General features: G+C 34.7%; 1 protein-coding gene across 2 annotated transcripts in view; it reads left to right on the forward strand.

Moving 5' to 3' along the window:
• Positions 1-539: 539 nt before the first annotated feature.
• The window catches only part of LOC106458010 (prolyl 4-hydroxylase subunit alpha-2-like), a 59716-nt gene continuing 44284 nt past the window's right edge, over positions 540-15971 (forward strand). For both annotated transcript variants that reach the window (XM_022384130.1, XM_013917460.2), the window contains exons 1-4: positions 540-614; positions 4844-5036; positions 11366-11502; positions 13831-14019. In XM_022384130.1, the coding sequence (XP_022239838.1) occupies positions 4849-5036; positions 11366-11502; positions 13831-14019 (514 nt within the window). In that variant the 5' untranslated portion in view covers positions 540-614; positions 4844-4848. The remainder of the gene's footprint in view (positions 615-4843; positions 5037-11365; positions 11503-13830; positions 14020-15971) is intronic.

The following is a 15971-nucleotide window of genomic DNA, read 5'->3' on the forward strand; positions in this document are numbered from 1 at the left end:
AAAGGTTTGGAAAGTTTGATAAAAGATGCTTTGCAAAGCCATTTAACAAAGTTTATAATTTTATTGGATGATCAACATGGTATCACTAAGAATATATACTCCAATTAAAAAGATGATCCGAGAGATATAAAGTCCGATTCAGAACAAGCTCCGGCAGTTACTAATAGGAACATATACACAGAGTAACAACGCGTTCACAGACACGTCATACGTTCTCGTTCTCGGTTTTTAGGTCAGCCATACTCAGAAACTCGCTTAGTAACAAGTATGTCAGAAACCCGCTTTCCGTCAATAGCCACCGGGTGTCTTTAAGGTATGAGGGGTTATTGTATATATATCTCAAACAATTAATAAAAAACATGCAAAAACAGAAATAAGTATGTTTTATTGTATGGTATAATTACTGCGATAGATTAAATTGTAATACAATAAAAATCCCATTTTGCTCAACAATCTCAATTGTTTATGCTACCTGGAATTACATTACAAGAAGACCCCTTAAAACGATTCAACAAATCACTGTCTACGTGTGCTTTCAAACATTCTTACTCTGCTCAACGACATGATATGTTCGAGACATGGAAATCAGTGGCGTACCATTTTCAGTTTAATTTGTAAGTACTTATACTAGCTATAGACACGTTACGTTAGTAGCGATATTTGCTTCAATATCAATGTAAATATATCGTACTACTTCTACTGAATATTTTGTAAGGTAAAGTTTGGAACATGATAGTTTCTAGATGAAGGTGAATATCGTGATATAAGTTATAACTTGCGAGAGCACCTTACCTACTGAGCCTATCGTTGTGAGTTTGCTTTGCTAATCGAAACGGAAGTACTTATGGCTGTTAAAGTTTAACTTAAAGTTAAAAGTATAAAATAATTTACAGTTTTTAATTTACTTGAAGATCTTAGTGAACAATTAAGTATTATTAATTTTAATCATAAAACATTCTTTGGAAGAGGATGTGCATTGTATGTGTTTTAGTTATGTGTTCTTACTGCGTCAAACTATTTTGAACCGGTTTGGTATATGTGTTTTAATTAAGTTACATAGCTATTATGTGATGTAAACAGGGTGACCAGATTCTTCAGGTGGAAAAGTGATTGATTTGCAAAAAAAGTTCTAAGTTCCTGAACATTGGTGGCTAAATATGAAATGTGGATAAATCACTAAGTACTTATCATATTGATCTTATTATTTGTTCACTGGTTATATCACGTAATTATATGACTCATGCTCTATGATATGGCAACAGCAAGGTAGGAAGAGTTGCCTAGTCCACAGTTTTCAAGTTGCATGCTGGAAATTTTAGGTTTTCGTGGGCTGCTTTTCTTGGTCTGCTGGTAATTTACATTCAGTGAAAATTTATTTTTGAAAGAGTAGACACATAAGTAGCCTGAATACCATGTTCAAAGGTATCTGTATTATTCCAACGAAAAAAACAACAACAAATAAACGGTATCAAGTCCACTATATAATAAACCAATTTCTGATCCACTTTTTTACCTTTCTCATTTATCCCCGATGCCTGAATAGGCATATCATACTATCTAAGTATTAAATGGAATAGAAAATAAGATACAAAAAGAATAAGTTCATTTTATTAAAATTTATTAATGAAATATAGTTTAGCAATCAAATATAGTCCATAATTCTGCATCTTAAAACTAATTTTTTTACAGATTTTCCTAGAATTGCTTGATATTCCACATACATGATTAATTTTACCTATTTGAAGCACTTATATTGCAATTAGCATAGAACTGAAAGATATTCTTAATACATGTAGAATATTAAGCAAAAACAAAATAACTGATGGGAAATTTATTCATATATTGATGAGTTAAACTTCTCAAACATACTCTTGGAGGTTAAAATTTTAGACAAGACTCACTATATCCCTTGATACATTCTCGGGCAGCTGCATACTTCAGGAGTGAAGATGCATTGAAATGATTACGTTCTGCTTTCATCATAAATGGTGGATCGTGGATCTCGAAGATTTGTTGTCTGATGTCATCCTCAATGCCAATTGTAAGGACAAGAGAGCGAAAACAGAGCTAAGCAGTCAACATTCTTCAGTGATTTTTCAAATTTTCAATTAACAATGTGCTAGAAAAATGCCAAATATTCTAAGATAATGCTAGAAATGTGCTAAGTCTTTCAAAATGCCAGATTTCATGCTAAATCACTGAAAATCACAAAAATGCGCTAACGCGGCCCCTATGGGTTAGCGGTAAATTTACGGACTAGTAACACCAAAATCTGAGGTTAGATTCCCTGTGGTAGACAGAGTGGAGATAGCCTATTCTGTCGCTCTGTGCTAAAACAAACTTGTTTATAATGTTAACAATCGGAATTTGATAATTGCAGTAGCCACGGTGCAGATAGTCAATTTTGTAGATTTCCGCTTAAAAACAAACAAATTACATACATATATTACCGCGATGCAAATTCCCTAAATTTGGAGGGGGTATGACTAAATTTTGCCGATAAAATGGTGGTTACCAGGATGTGAACGGTGGTCCAAACGTTTTATTTATATAGTGCAGTTAAATGTTTGTAAGTTAACTTCGATCACATATTCCTTATATACAAATCTTATAACATTTTAACCAAAAAACAGACTAAAACCAAAGGACCTATATCATAAGTATGTGATAAACTATAATGTATGTATTTGATATATGAATGTAACATGTTCAGTAGTTTAGTGCAATATAGCAATACACCTTAATTTCAAGCCAGCTCGCATTGTAGCTAGCCGATCTAAGGTAATTTCATTAGTGACGTCTTTTTCACAAGCCATCAATAGAAGTTTCTCTAATATTTGTTCGCTCATCTTTGATTTGCACAAGTTTTTCACATATGCACGTTGACCCCTGGTATGCATAGGGTTAATTAGCGTGCTCTGAATAAAAAGATAATAGGCATTTTCGGATATTCTTCAATGGAAAAGGTGTAGATTGAGATAAAGTACTAAAACTATCAAAACTGTCGACAGATTACTGTGCGTCACATGATCGAGTTAGGAATTTTATCATTTTTTGCCATGCATTTGCCGAAATTTTCTCGGCATTTTCGTTATTTGCCTAAATAGACGTCGCAACAAGAAATTATTTATTTTTCTTCCGAGATTTCTGCACCCCCTTCACTATGTGTCCGATATTATCTGTGTAATTAACTTACTCAGTGTAGTGTATCGGACTATGAATTCAAGGGTTTCACAGTTGCCATAAAATCGTGCTTCGTACTTTGGAGCCGTGGGTGTTGTAAAAGTGATGGTCAGATCCCTCTCTTCAATTAGTGTTGGCGGCGGGTGTTGTTGACTAGCAACTTTTTCTTTAGTCTATCAGTTCAAAATTAGGAACAACTAGAGCAGATAGCTTTGTGTAGCTTTGGCGAATACTCAAAATCCAACCAAACTTAGTACAAGATACATAAAAGAAATTGAACCCAGAATGAAAAACTTATTTGATTTTAATTGTTTCTTTTAGTGCAAAGCCACATTGGACTATCTGCTGTGTCCACCGCGGGGAATCGAACCCCGGATTTTAGTATCGTAAGTGGGTAAACTAATCGCTGCCTTACCAGGGGACTTGATTTTCATTTCTGATTTTTAATAATTTACTTCAGATTTCCAATTTAGTTATCTAAGATAACGACAATGATACAGATGTCGGGTTTTTTGTTTGGGTTTTGATGGCTAAAAATCGAAGGAAGAAGAGCGAAAGGCAGTCAGAGAAAGTTGATGCAGGCAGCGAGAAATATAGAACAATGGAATACCATGGTCGTCAACCTCCAAAATTGAAAAGAACACCATGATTGACTGAAAGATTGATATTATTTCCACATTCATTCAACTTGCTGAAGCCATTTAGATATTTATTTACAACTGATTGATATAAATTGCATATGTAATTTGCATCAGAGTTTCGTTATCTTTAGTGGGCACAGAAAAGATAGCCTATTCTGTAGCTTTGGGCTTAACAACAAACAAATGAAGCATAGCTTATTTTCAAGAAAAAGTAATGATTTCGATTATTCAAATTTTTTAAATAAGATTTCTAAGCCCAAAACTAGAGTCGTTATACATTTATATCTTTGATATTTGCTCAAAAAAACTAGTCCCAATAACCATTTATTTTTAATTAGATTTTTTGCTATACCAAAAAGTATAACAAGAACCCATTTACATTTTTTTTTCACCAAAAATAAGTCCCGAATATGTACTTTCCGTTTGTTATTTTAATTTTTTAAACCAAAAACTAAATAATTTCTCCATTTACCTCTTTGCTTTGGATCAAGCAGAAAAGACTTTCAATAGATAGCTTTGTTTTTTGTGGTTTGATTATTAGACCAGAAACTAATATAGATACCTATTTTATACCAATTATATTTTGCCCCCAAATGACTAGTCCTGGTTGCAGTTTATATTTTCAATTTAATTTCTTATAACCAGAAATTAGAACCGATTAAAAAAAAGCTATAAAATGTATGGTGTCATTCATGTCTTAAGATTACGTCATCATATTGCCATTTTCTTACTTTATAGTAGTAACCAGAATTTCCAAAGTGTGTGAAATATAGCGAGCCGATTGTAGAAGGTGTGCTAGAATCAGCAATTTGCTACTTACAAAGTGTGTGAAATATAGCGAGCCGGTTGTAGAAGGTGTGCTAGAATCAGCAGTTTGCTACTTACAAACTAAATTTCTTTGCATATTTTTCAGAGTAATGCAGTCAGTGTTCCAAAAAGATTATTTCGTATTCTCAAACGTAAAACAAACCTGTACGCTATTCTAAATATTGACATTCAAATAATATTTTCCATTTCAGAAATCATGAGGAAGTTATTCTGGGTGTTCTTATTGATATCTACTGAGTGGTGCCATTATGTGGACTCGAACACAACACAGATATATGCTTCTACTTCAGAAGTTAGACTCCTTCTGGAATCTGAAAGACAGCTAGTTTGGTTGTTACAAAGATATGTTGACAAAGAAGAGGAGCGGCTGAATGTAGTGAAAAAGTAAGAAGGAGAAGAATTAACTCTTACATATCATAAATAGGTATTCTTGGAACAGTTGAAAATTACAAATAATGTAAAATTAGTAATGCACACATTAACCACATAGTGCCTTCACATAAAAAAACCTGATAATTATAACTTTTTGCAGGTTTCTTTCTGTATGATACTGATGCCCTAAGTTGATCCATATTCCTTTGTTTTTCAATGTCATTAAGTACAAGAGATATCCACGTTTTGTAAATTACGAATCCCTGATCTGAACTCATCCTTAGATAAGTTTAGTGGCTTTACTATAAACAAAAGAAAAAATTACATACAAAAACTCTGTGAAAGACATAGAAAAATAAGTCTGCGCTTTGAATTTATAAATAAATAATTTTAAATGAATGATATGACTTTTATTAGTCGATAAAAGTCATATCATTTCTGTGTAACCTTAAGAAACGATTTACTAGTCAATATTTCTTTTTCTGGCTAAAAACATTAAATTCCAGCATCCTGGAGGGGCAGGTGGTAGAGGTCGCATGAACATGATAAGTTAATATCTGTGAACCAATTTACGAGCGAAAGAAATACAGAAATATGTGGTGTGTACAATAAGAAGGAACAATTTTTAAATACACATAAACACGTAAGTAGAATGAATAAATATTTAAATAAAACTATAAGTAAAGATGTGTGAAACAACCGATATAAAGAAAGAATAAGGATGGGAGGAAAATAAAAAGGAATTTAAACAAGCGTCTATTTGAATAAGATAAGCTACACACACACATAAAGAATACTGTATTGTTACGTAAAATGTGAACATAAAGTTAAGAAAAAATATAAAATTTCGAAAAAAATATTATTGTTTTCTTTCGAGAAGAAGCTCAAGAGTCATCACAGTTTTTTTACATGTCATTCCTAATCCTCAGTTATTTTTCTATTTCATCAATGACTAAGGTTTTCATAGTTGAAGCTACAAGTTGAGTGGTACATTTGACAACCATAAAACAACTGCTCAATGAAAATGTTTATTGAGAAAACATGCGGAAAGAATATCGATCTTATTTGCTATTGTCTGATTAGGAACATATATGCAGAAAGTAATATTAAAATTGATTTTCTCCCATTTCAAAGTTATCTGTACACACACCAAATCAAACCATAAATCAATCGGACTCTTTAGAGAAATAATCAACTCAAAACTGTATCCCAATGGGCTTGAAGAGTCATGGTGTTGAACGAAAAACCTTGTCGGCACTGCATGTAGCAGATGTTGTGTGGTTGACATGTTATTATACACTGTTAATTACTTTCACTCAGAAGCTCTTATTAATAATTACTATCATTAAAGTTCTAATTATACAATAATTCGTTCAATATATCAGGAATGGGTACGTGAACGAATTTTAAGGTCATGAAAACTAGTTGGAAGAAAATAACCCGTGATTATAGTAAGAAAAGGCCTTTTATTTTTTAATATTACATCTGTTTACTATGCGGAACAATAAACCCTTTATTAGTCTTAGAAAATGCATAGAAATTGGCACACACTAGTGGTTTTATAACCTGTTTTGTCATATACATCTTTGAAGATGACCGCTTATAAACATAAGACAGGTTATGTTTATGATTAAGCAGTTTGCTTTCGAATAATTAATTTTTCTTCTTCAGGAGAATAAAGAAGACGAAAAATAATGAATATTTCGAAAGCGCTCGAGTTTTGTGTCTCGTTTGAAAACCATTACATGTTATTTCTGTCCGCATTCAGTTAGCATACTTTTACATTCATACAGTTTTATCATTCTGGTTGTCATTAATCACCAGCCGAATAAAGGACAAGCTACAGGCGGATGCCAGTTCTTGAAAGAACACGTTGCATCACAACCATGACTTAGTCCTAAAATAATCTCTTTCTCCATGTCAAAACCCACAGCATTATAATCTCCTTAAGTTCAGATCAGTGGAAGACATTGAATTAAAGCTATAAGCATAAATAATTTAATTATATGCTGATTTTATAATTTATGTCACATGGTGACTAAATGTTTTTGCATTAACTTGAGGAAGGTAAAATTTAAGGATGAAATACTTATTGAAAATCTACTTATTTATAGAAAGCATGTGGCGTTAGTGTTTAAGAGCTTCACATATAGATAATACATGTCTAAAGTGTAAAATGGTACTTGAGCACAAAAGAGGGAAAGTAAACCAGGAAACCCACAAGAAACAGTATATGGTTCAGATAGAAAAAAACATAACATAAGAAATATATCGAAAGGAGCGGGGAACACCACAAGAAATAACGTATAGGATGGTGAGAGCAATTTAAAATTTTAAACTGAACAGTACCCTATGCAAACATCTTCTAAACGGTCAGTTCAGAGATTCCTAGAGTTCGGATACAGCCATAAAAAAAATTGAACTACTGACCAGAGGGAAGACAACCAACAGCACTCACCGCTTTGATAACCAGGTCACAACCGGCTTGAAAGAGAGAAACCATTCTACAAGAAATATAATATTTAAGGAAGGGGAAGGCGTATCCCCCCCCCAATGAAAGAATAGACCATTCCAAGCTTTAACTTGTTGTTAAACAAACGTTTAAACAACTCTATTCAAAAGTGTAACTATGTTTACCATTTCATCGAACGACTTTTAACACATAATGAATACTTTGTTTAACATTTGCCTAATAACACCAAGAGATGGCATCTACGAGTAATAAGAAATTCCATATCTAAATATGCATATGTAAAAAACAGAAAATTTATTTGTGTTTTTAGATATGCTGTACGCTTTGATGGAACACTTAAATACACATTTGAATATTGCAAAACTGAATCAACACTAAATGCCTGAAAATTCAGGAAGAAGTAACAAATGTTCAGAATAAGACATTTTTTTATGGCCAAACTACAGCTTCAGTTTTTATCATCATATTTTACATGTTGATTAAGTTTGAAGTTACATGAATTAGTTGTGCAATATAATGACAAAAAGTGGCTTTAATATGATTTAACACATACGCAGACACAGTGATTATGGTAGCAGTAGAAATAAATATAACGAAATATTTAATATGGAGATATATTGTAATGAAACCATCTGTACTTCTGTTAGAGATCGGTTTGTTTCGAATTTTGCATTAAGCTACGCGAGGGATATCTGCGCTAGCTGTCCCTAATTTAGTAGTGAAAGACGAAGGAAGGCAGCTAGTCATCACCACCCACCGTTAACTCTTGGGCTACTCTTTTACCAACGAATAGTGGGATTGGCCGTTATATTATAACGCCTCCAAGCATGAAAGAGCGAGCATGTTTGGTGGGATGGGGATTCGAACCCGCGACTCTTACATTGCGAGTCAAGAGCCTTAACCACGAGGCCGAATGGTAGAAAAATTAAAAGAATTATAATAAACTAGCGAAAGTACCTGGCTTCGCTCGGGTTATAAGGTTGATAGTGTGTATTCTGAACCAATTTTAGCATAAAAAGTATAACCTATATATATTTTTAGCTAAGCAACATGACATAAAAGCCATTGTTGGAATACATAGTTACCAAAACGCACAGGCTTTTCAATATATTAGTTGTTATATAACCACTTCTTTTCTATGTGGTATTTCTCTAGCTTGCTTATCATGCACGTGGATAAGATAATAATACCCAGGTGCACACCCTCAGGGTTTACTTAGTATGGGTGCAAAATTGCAGGTTCTTTCCTCTTGGAGCTATGGTGGTCACACACACACACACAGACAGCACATGCGAATCTGTCTGTGATTTGTATTTATAATATAAGGAACCACTTTTTTCTATGTGTTTTTTTCGCTAGCTTGCCTCATTAAAAAGATGTGCACACGCATGTGGATAAGATAGGTAATAATACACTCTCAGGAACCATTTAGTATGGGTGCAAAGTTTAGGTTTTTTCCTCTTAGGGCTATGGTGGTCACATATTCTTTTCTATGTGGTTTTTCACTTGCTTACTTCACAAAAAAGATGCGCACGCACGTGGATGAGTAATAATACTCAGGTGCACACCCTCAGGGTCCACTTAGTATGAGTGCAAAATTTCAGGTTTCTAGGTTCTTTCCTCTTGGAGCTATGGCGGCCACAGACCCACAGATTGAATTATCATAGATTGGATGAACGATTCGCAGTGATAACATTGTTGCAAACTAAACACTAAGTGATCGAAAATCTAAATCATAAGTTTTATACTTGAATATATACATATATAATAAAAAACACTTTGAAAGGTGAGAATATAAGTATCAGTTTTTGGAATGGAGAAAATAAAATAATTTTCTTATACATATGTATATGCAAACATATATTTTTCGTGAATTCATCTTATTGTTTTGGTACCATAACAGATATTCTTCCGCCTGAAGATGTTCTTTTAAATGAAAAAATAGTTTTTACACGAATTTACCGAAAATGTATATATATATATATATATATATATATGTGTGTGTGTGTGTGTGTGTGTGTGTGTGTTTGTGGAATTCTTTTTAAAAGCGAAGATTAAGTATTAGGTCGTCAAGAAATTAATGTCGCTTTTTTATTTGAAAAACCCGAACAACTTATATATCAAAGCAAAACATTTATTAAATGAAATAGCCTCCATTCTTGTCGATGATGCTTTTCCATCTTACAATCAGATTGTTAATGCACTGATTAAAGAAATCACTTGGCTTTGAAGCAAAAAACATGTCGATGTACTCTTTAACGGCTTCCACATTTGCATACGTTTTCCAATTAAGATGGTGTTGCAGCAAAAGAAACAATTGTAATCTGATGATGCCATATCTGGAGAATATGGTGGATAGAGGAGAACTTCCAAACCCAACTCCATAATCTTGTGTTGCGTCAAACGTGCCACATATGGACGTGCATTGTTGTGAAGAGGAAGAACACCTTTCCGATTGACGAGTGAAGGGCATTTCTGATGAAGGGCTTGATTTAAACGTTCCAGTTTCTGACTATAGATCTCTACATTGACAGTTCGATATGGATTGAGGAGTTCGAAATGAATTACTCCTTTGATGTCCCACCAAATCCAAAGCATTACTTTCTGCAAATAGAGTCCAGGTTTTGGGGTCGGAAGTAAGTTTTGTTTAGGACTAAGCCATTATTTTTGGCGTTTAATATTCGCATAGAGAATCCATTTTTCATCACCGGTGAGAATTCTGTCCAAAAATGTTTCACGTACATTACGCGCCAGAAAAGAACGTTCACACATTGGAAACGATGATTATCGGAGAGTTCGTAAGGCACCCAAACACATTCTTTATAGAGTTTTCCCATATTCGTTAGATATTTATGCATTGGTTCGTGAGAGACATGCAATTTCAGGGCCATTTCACGAGTGTGTTGCCTCGGGTTAGACTCATCGAGTGTCTTCTGAGCATCAGTATCAATTCCAACATGTCGGCCTCTGCCATCACAGTTTTTAAGGCTAAAGTCACCTGAACGAAATTTGATGAACCATCGTTGACACTTATAAGCGTTCAAAATATTTCCATAAACTTTTTTGATAGTCTTTGCGGCTACAGATGCGTTGTTTCCCTTCTTGTATTCAAACAGCTTTACATGCTTTACAGCTTTACGTTTGTTTGTTTATTTGTTTTGAATTTTGCGCAAAGCTACACGAGGGCTTTCTGCGCTAGCCGTCCCTAATTTAGCAGTGTAAGATTAGATGGAAGGCAGCTAGTCATCACCACCCACCGCCAACTCTTGGGCTACTTTTCTACCAACGAATAGTAGGATTGACCGTCACATTATTATCCCCAACACGGCTGAAAGAGCTGAAAGCATGTTTGGTGGGACGCAGATTGCGAGTCGAGCTCCCTAACCACCTGGCCATGCCGGGCCATGTGTCTCGTCGTATGCTATCACTATAAGTGATTAGAGTATACTGAACTTTACACATTATAAAGGATACACTAGCGTGGCGTTTAGGCGGTTCCTTTAACCATTATACGTGATTTACATGTTTTGGGGTGTGGTTAATGAAAGTGTTCCAAAACGCGACATTAATTTCTTGACGACCTAATACTTTGTTGCTTGTATATTCATGCATGTATATCTTATCTTTCTATCTATCCGTGCTAACACTGGGATTTTATGTATTAAAAACAAATTAAGACATTTCGGTTAAAGCCGAGGTGATCTCGTATAGAAAAACATAAAACTGAATGAAGAACGTAATTCGGTTTCATTGTGCAAGTTGCAATTACGAAATATAAAGCATGTGGAACACCAAAACAGACACCTTTGTTATTTCCGATTTACACCCGTACTGTTAGCCCAAAAAGATAAAATATTTTTTTTTTCAGATATATCGACGGGTTTAGTCAAGTGTCTCCAGGAAGACAACCTACGGACCTCAATCCTCTTCAAGGATATAGGTTACTACAGAGGATTGTTCATGAGTGGCCTCGTATTGAAAGAGCTTTGAAACCAAAAAACAAAGGTGATTTTTTTCTCTTTGTGATTATTGACTGCGATAGAACTTCAGTGTACGTTGTTTTGGTAACAATAACACATTTCATTGCTTTATTTAAACTTATATATGTTAAATTAAGTAAGATGTGCATGTTTAACTTGTAGATTGATGACAATAAGATTTCATTTAAATCCTTATTGTGTTTTCACAAATTTCTTTTGCATATCCTAATATTAATGACGTAAGCGATTAATACAAATTACGCTACTTCCTTCCCATCACTAACTCCAATGTGGCATGCTAATTACACAGTACAATGACAGTATGATTAAAGAAGGCAGTCCTTAATTCTTTATTTTACACATCCAGTTATTTGATTGATCAGAAAAAACTCGCGAAGGATGATAACGTCATATTTCTTTGTGCATTGACGAGAACTTTTCAGAACAATCCATTCCCCCTGTTAGTATCAGTTTAACAAAATAAAAAAGCTTTGAGACAATGAAAATATAACAACCATTTAATATACTTCTTAACCACACAAATGAAACGCTTAACGTAGTTGAGCTTTTTGTTTACTTAGATTAAGCTATAACTAATCTATTGTCATGTTCTATTTCACTTTGTACACATTGTTCTTGAATTATTAGTATAATATTTAATGGGTTTAATTCTATCCGGTACATTGGAACGCAAAAAAACAACAACAACAAAAATACACTGGTTCAGTGGTAATATTCAATACCCTCAATGAGCCCAGCACAGATAGCCCATTGTGTAGCTTTGTGCTTAATAATATACATTTAAACATTGGAATGTAAAAAAGACAAAAACTTTGGCATAACATAAATATTCTTACAATGTTAAAGAGCTAAATGTAATTTTTTTGTTTTAAAATTTCAAATGACCCCTCTCCTTTATTAAAAAACAAACAAACGTTACAACTGTTTAAATGTATTTGTCAGTTAGAACTTCGACTATAGAAACATTTCTTGGAAATATAAGACGTATTAGAATAAAATCTGTTAAAATATAAGCGAAATCATCAAGTCCTTTACACACCTACTATTAACAAAAACGCCCCCCAGTGGCACAGCGATATGTCTGCGGACTTAAAACGCTAGAATCCGGGTTTCGATACCCGTGGTGGGCAGAGCACAGATAGCCCGTTGGGTAGCTTTGTGCTTAATTACAAACAAACATTAACAAAATATGCACTGGATTTGATGCGTACCTTCTGAGTTTTAAGATATCTAATTTGTCTTTCAATTCTTGGAACTGTGTCTGTGCTGAAGTGTAAAAATAATTTAAGTTTAATATATTTTTCTATTATTTTGTCTGACTTATGTTTATTAGCAGACCAGAAAAGAACGAATAATGTCTTTGTCTGTTGAATTTACTGAGTTGGCTGGGCTGGAGTTAACGGTGGGTGCTGTTGAATAGCTGTGCGCAGATAGATATTGTGTAAATTAGCGCGAAAATGTTAAAACAATCGAATAAGCATTACGTTTACACATTGACATTTTTATATGGGACTTTCCTTATTTATCAGAAATATCGTTTACAATTTTCCCAGAGTAGTGACATTTTAGTTTATAATTTTTAAAAATCAATGAGTTAGCTTAGAAATTATTTATTTTTAATTCGTATTTACTATAGAATACGGGGAGGGGATGTCTTAATTCACTGAAAACACTTTCTGTAAGACTTCCACACTTATAATAATGATTATCTTTATTTCTTAATCATTATGTATGAGTTATACTCGTATAAAATATGCATTGCTCTCTTTATCATGACTTTTTATCTAAAGCGTTCAAGTGTGAAAAGTTTATCATTGTAGACAAAAGTCACGAAGTTTTCCATCTAGAAAGGCCGAGCGCGCCCTGTGGTTAGCGTACTGGACTTTGGATGTGGGGTTCTATGGCTCACGCTTCGTAACGGTAAAAAAATAAACAAAAAATTGCGCTCTTTATTTCACAGCTGTGGTTGCGTTATAACAGTGATTGTGAAATCCCATTATACAGTTAGAGTTGGCGATGGATGGTGTTGACTAACTGCCTTCCCTTTAGTTTCTCACTTCAATATTAGAGACGGCTAGCGCAGACAGTTGTCGAGTAGTAGCTTTTTTATGAAAATTCAGCAAAATCAACTCATTTATGATGGTTTATCACCGTGACATTAATACAATGGAAACTAACTCCACAGTAACCAAGACAAAAATTCATGACGCATATTACTGGAAATAATTCTCATCTAGTTTTGTTAATTTTTAATCTTTTTTTTTTTTTTCGTTAACACACATTGTCACCAGACAGTTGTAACTTACCGATACTTCTGTGCTCATTGTTCCAGAAATTACCACAAAAATACGAGAATTAAGGAACCACACCTACACTCCTGGCCAGCAAGATGTTGAGGAGGCAGCATTGGCAGTTGTTCGTCTACAAGATATTTATGATTTGGGCTCAACTCAGCTTGCTAAAGGACAGATTCACCTTCCAAGCCGAAACAAAGAAGTGAAGACACCTGTTCTCTTAACAGGCATAATTAAATATTTTGTTTTTCCTCAGAATCAGTTAATTAGTTTTGTCTTGTTAACTGAAAAAAAGATCTAGCGTGGATGTTATTTTTCCTTAAATCATACTTTTTATTCATATTTTGTAGTACAATACTAAATATAGACATATACTTCTACGTATTTTCTGTTTTGTAGAGGTCGCCGTTCTTCATATGGGTTGACCTCCTCCAATCATCTCTGTTCATTGCCAGTTCTTCTGCAATTCCTTTCTTGTTCATGTCTTATTTAATCCCATCCTTCCAACACTTTGTTGGCCTTATTTGTCTTCTCTTGTATTGTTAGTGCAGCTCTTATGCTCTCTTTATAGCTTGTTCTCTACTCTTCTCTTCACGTCACCAAACAACCTCATCCTCGCTTCTCTAGCATTTTTCTTGATTCCACGGACTCCTACCATTTCCTTGGTTTCTTTATTCATTCTCTACTCTTCCAATGACACTCACAACAGCTTTCTCATTTCTGTTCTTATCAGCAAGCCTGCTTCTTTCTTCTTCAGGGTCTGGGTTTCAGCTCTGTAGAGGAGCATCGATCTAATCACGGTTTTTATGCACTTTGGCTTTCAGTGCCCTTGGTAACCTTTTGTCACAAATGACTGTGGCTAATTCTTTTCATTTCCTCTAACCCGTCTATCTCTCACGGCTTTCTCACTTCCTCCTTCACTTTGGATTATACTCCCAAGTACCTACATTTTTCTACCTGCTCTAGCGACTTTCTGTTTACACCTGTGATCTTGACTTTCTTCTTTTTACCTCTCACTATGACTTCCATTTTTCTGGCATTCACTTTCAAGAATCTTCTTTCCGAACTCTTCACGGCTCGGCATGGCCAGGTGGTTAGGGCGTTCGACTCACAATCTGAGGGTCGCAGGCTCGAAACCCTATCCCACCAAACATGCTCGCCCTTTCAGCCGTGTGGACGTTACAATGTGGTGGTCAATCCCACTATTCGTTGTCAAAAGAGTAGCGCAAGAGTTTGCAGTAGGTGGCGATAACTAGCTGCATTTTCTCTAATCATTCACTGCTAAATTAGAGACGGCTATCTCAGATAGTCCTCATGTAGCTTTGCACGAAATACAAACAAATAAACAAACCACACTCTTCTGCGACATTTTAACTTGCGTTTATAAGTGTTGCTCACGTTCAGCTGTCAGGACAAGGTCGTTGGCGAATAACAGCTTACATAAGGGTTACATGCAGCAATCCTTATTCGATACGTCAATGAAAGTGACGAAAAGCAAGGTGCTAATGACTGACCCTAGGTATAACCCAAAGTTTATTTCAAACTTGTACGCTTCTCCATATACTATCTTCACGATCGTTTTTGCCCCTTCATAAGTGGCTCTCACTAGTCTCATCAGCTTTTCAGGCACTCCTCTCTTTCTGAGGCACCAGTATACTAATTCTTGTGGCATTCTGTCATACGCTTTCTCCAAATCTACAAATGCGTGGTATAACTTCTTGTTTCCTTCAAAATACTTATCTTGCAACTGTCGCAGGATGAAGATTGTGTCTATTGTTCCTCTCTCAGGCCGAAACACAAACTGTATCAGTTTCGATGTCTAAAACTTCCCTTACTCTTTTTTTCAGTACCTTTTCTTTCAGCAGGTACTTCACCAGTTTTATTCCTCTATACTTTTCACACTCAAGAGAATCACACAAACTGTATCAGTTTCGATGTCTACAACTTCCCTTACTCTTTTTTTCAGTACCTTTTCTTTCAGCAGGCACTTCACCAGTTTTATTCCTCTATAGTTTTCACACTCAAGAGCATCTCCTTTCGGCTTGTAGATGGGTATCAATAGGCTCTCTCTTTCCCTTCTGTGGGTATACACTCTTCCATCCAGATGTTCTTCAACAGGGTCTATATATATACAAAGCTCCATCATCTTCTGATATCTTGACCATTTCAAGGACAATCT

Source organism: Limulus polyphemus, unplaced genomic scaffold, assembly GCF_000517525.1.
Source record: "Limulus polyphemus unplaced genomic scaffold, Limulus_polyphemus-2.1.2 Scaffold404, whole genome shotgun sequence".
NCBI lineage: Eukaryota > Metazoa > Arthropoda > Merostomata > Xiphosura > Limulidae > Limulus > Limulus polyphemus.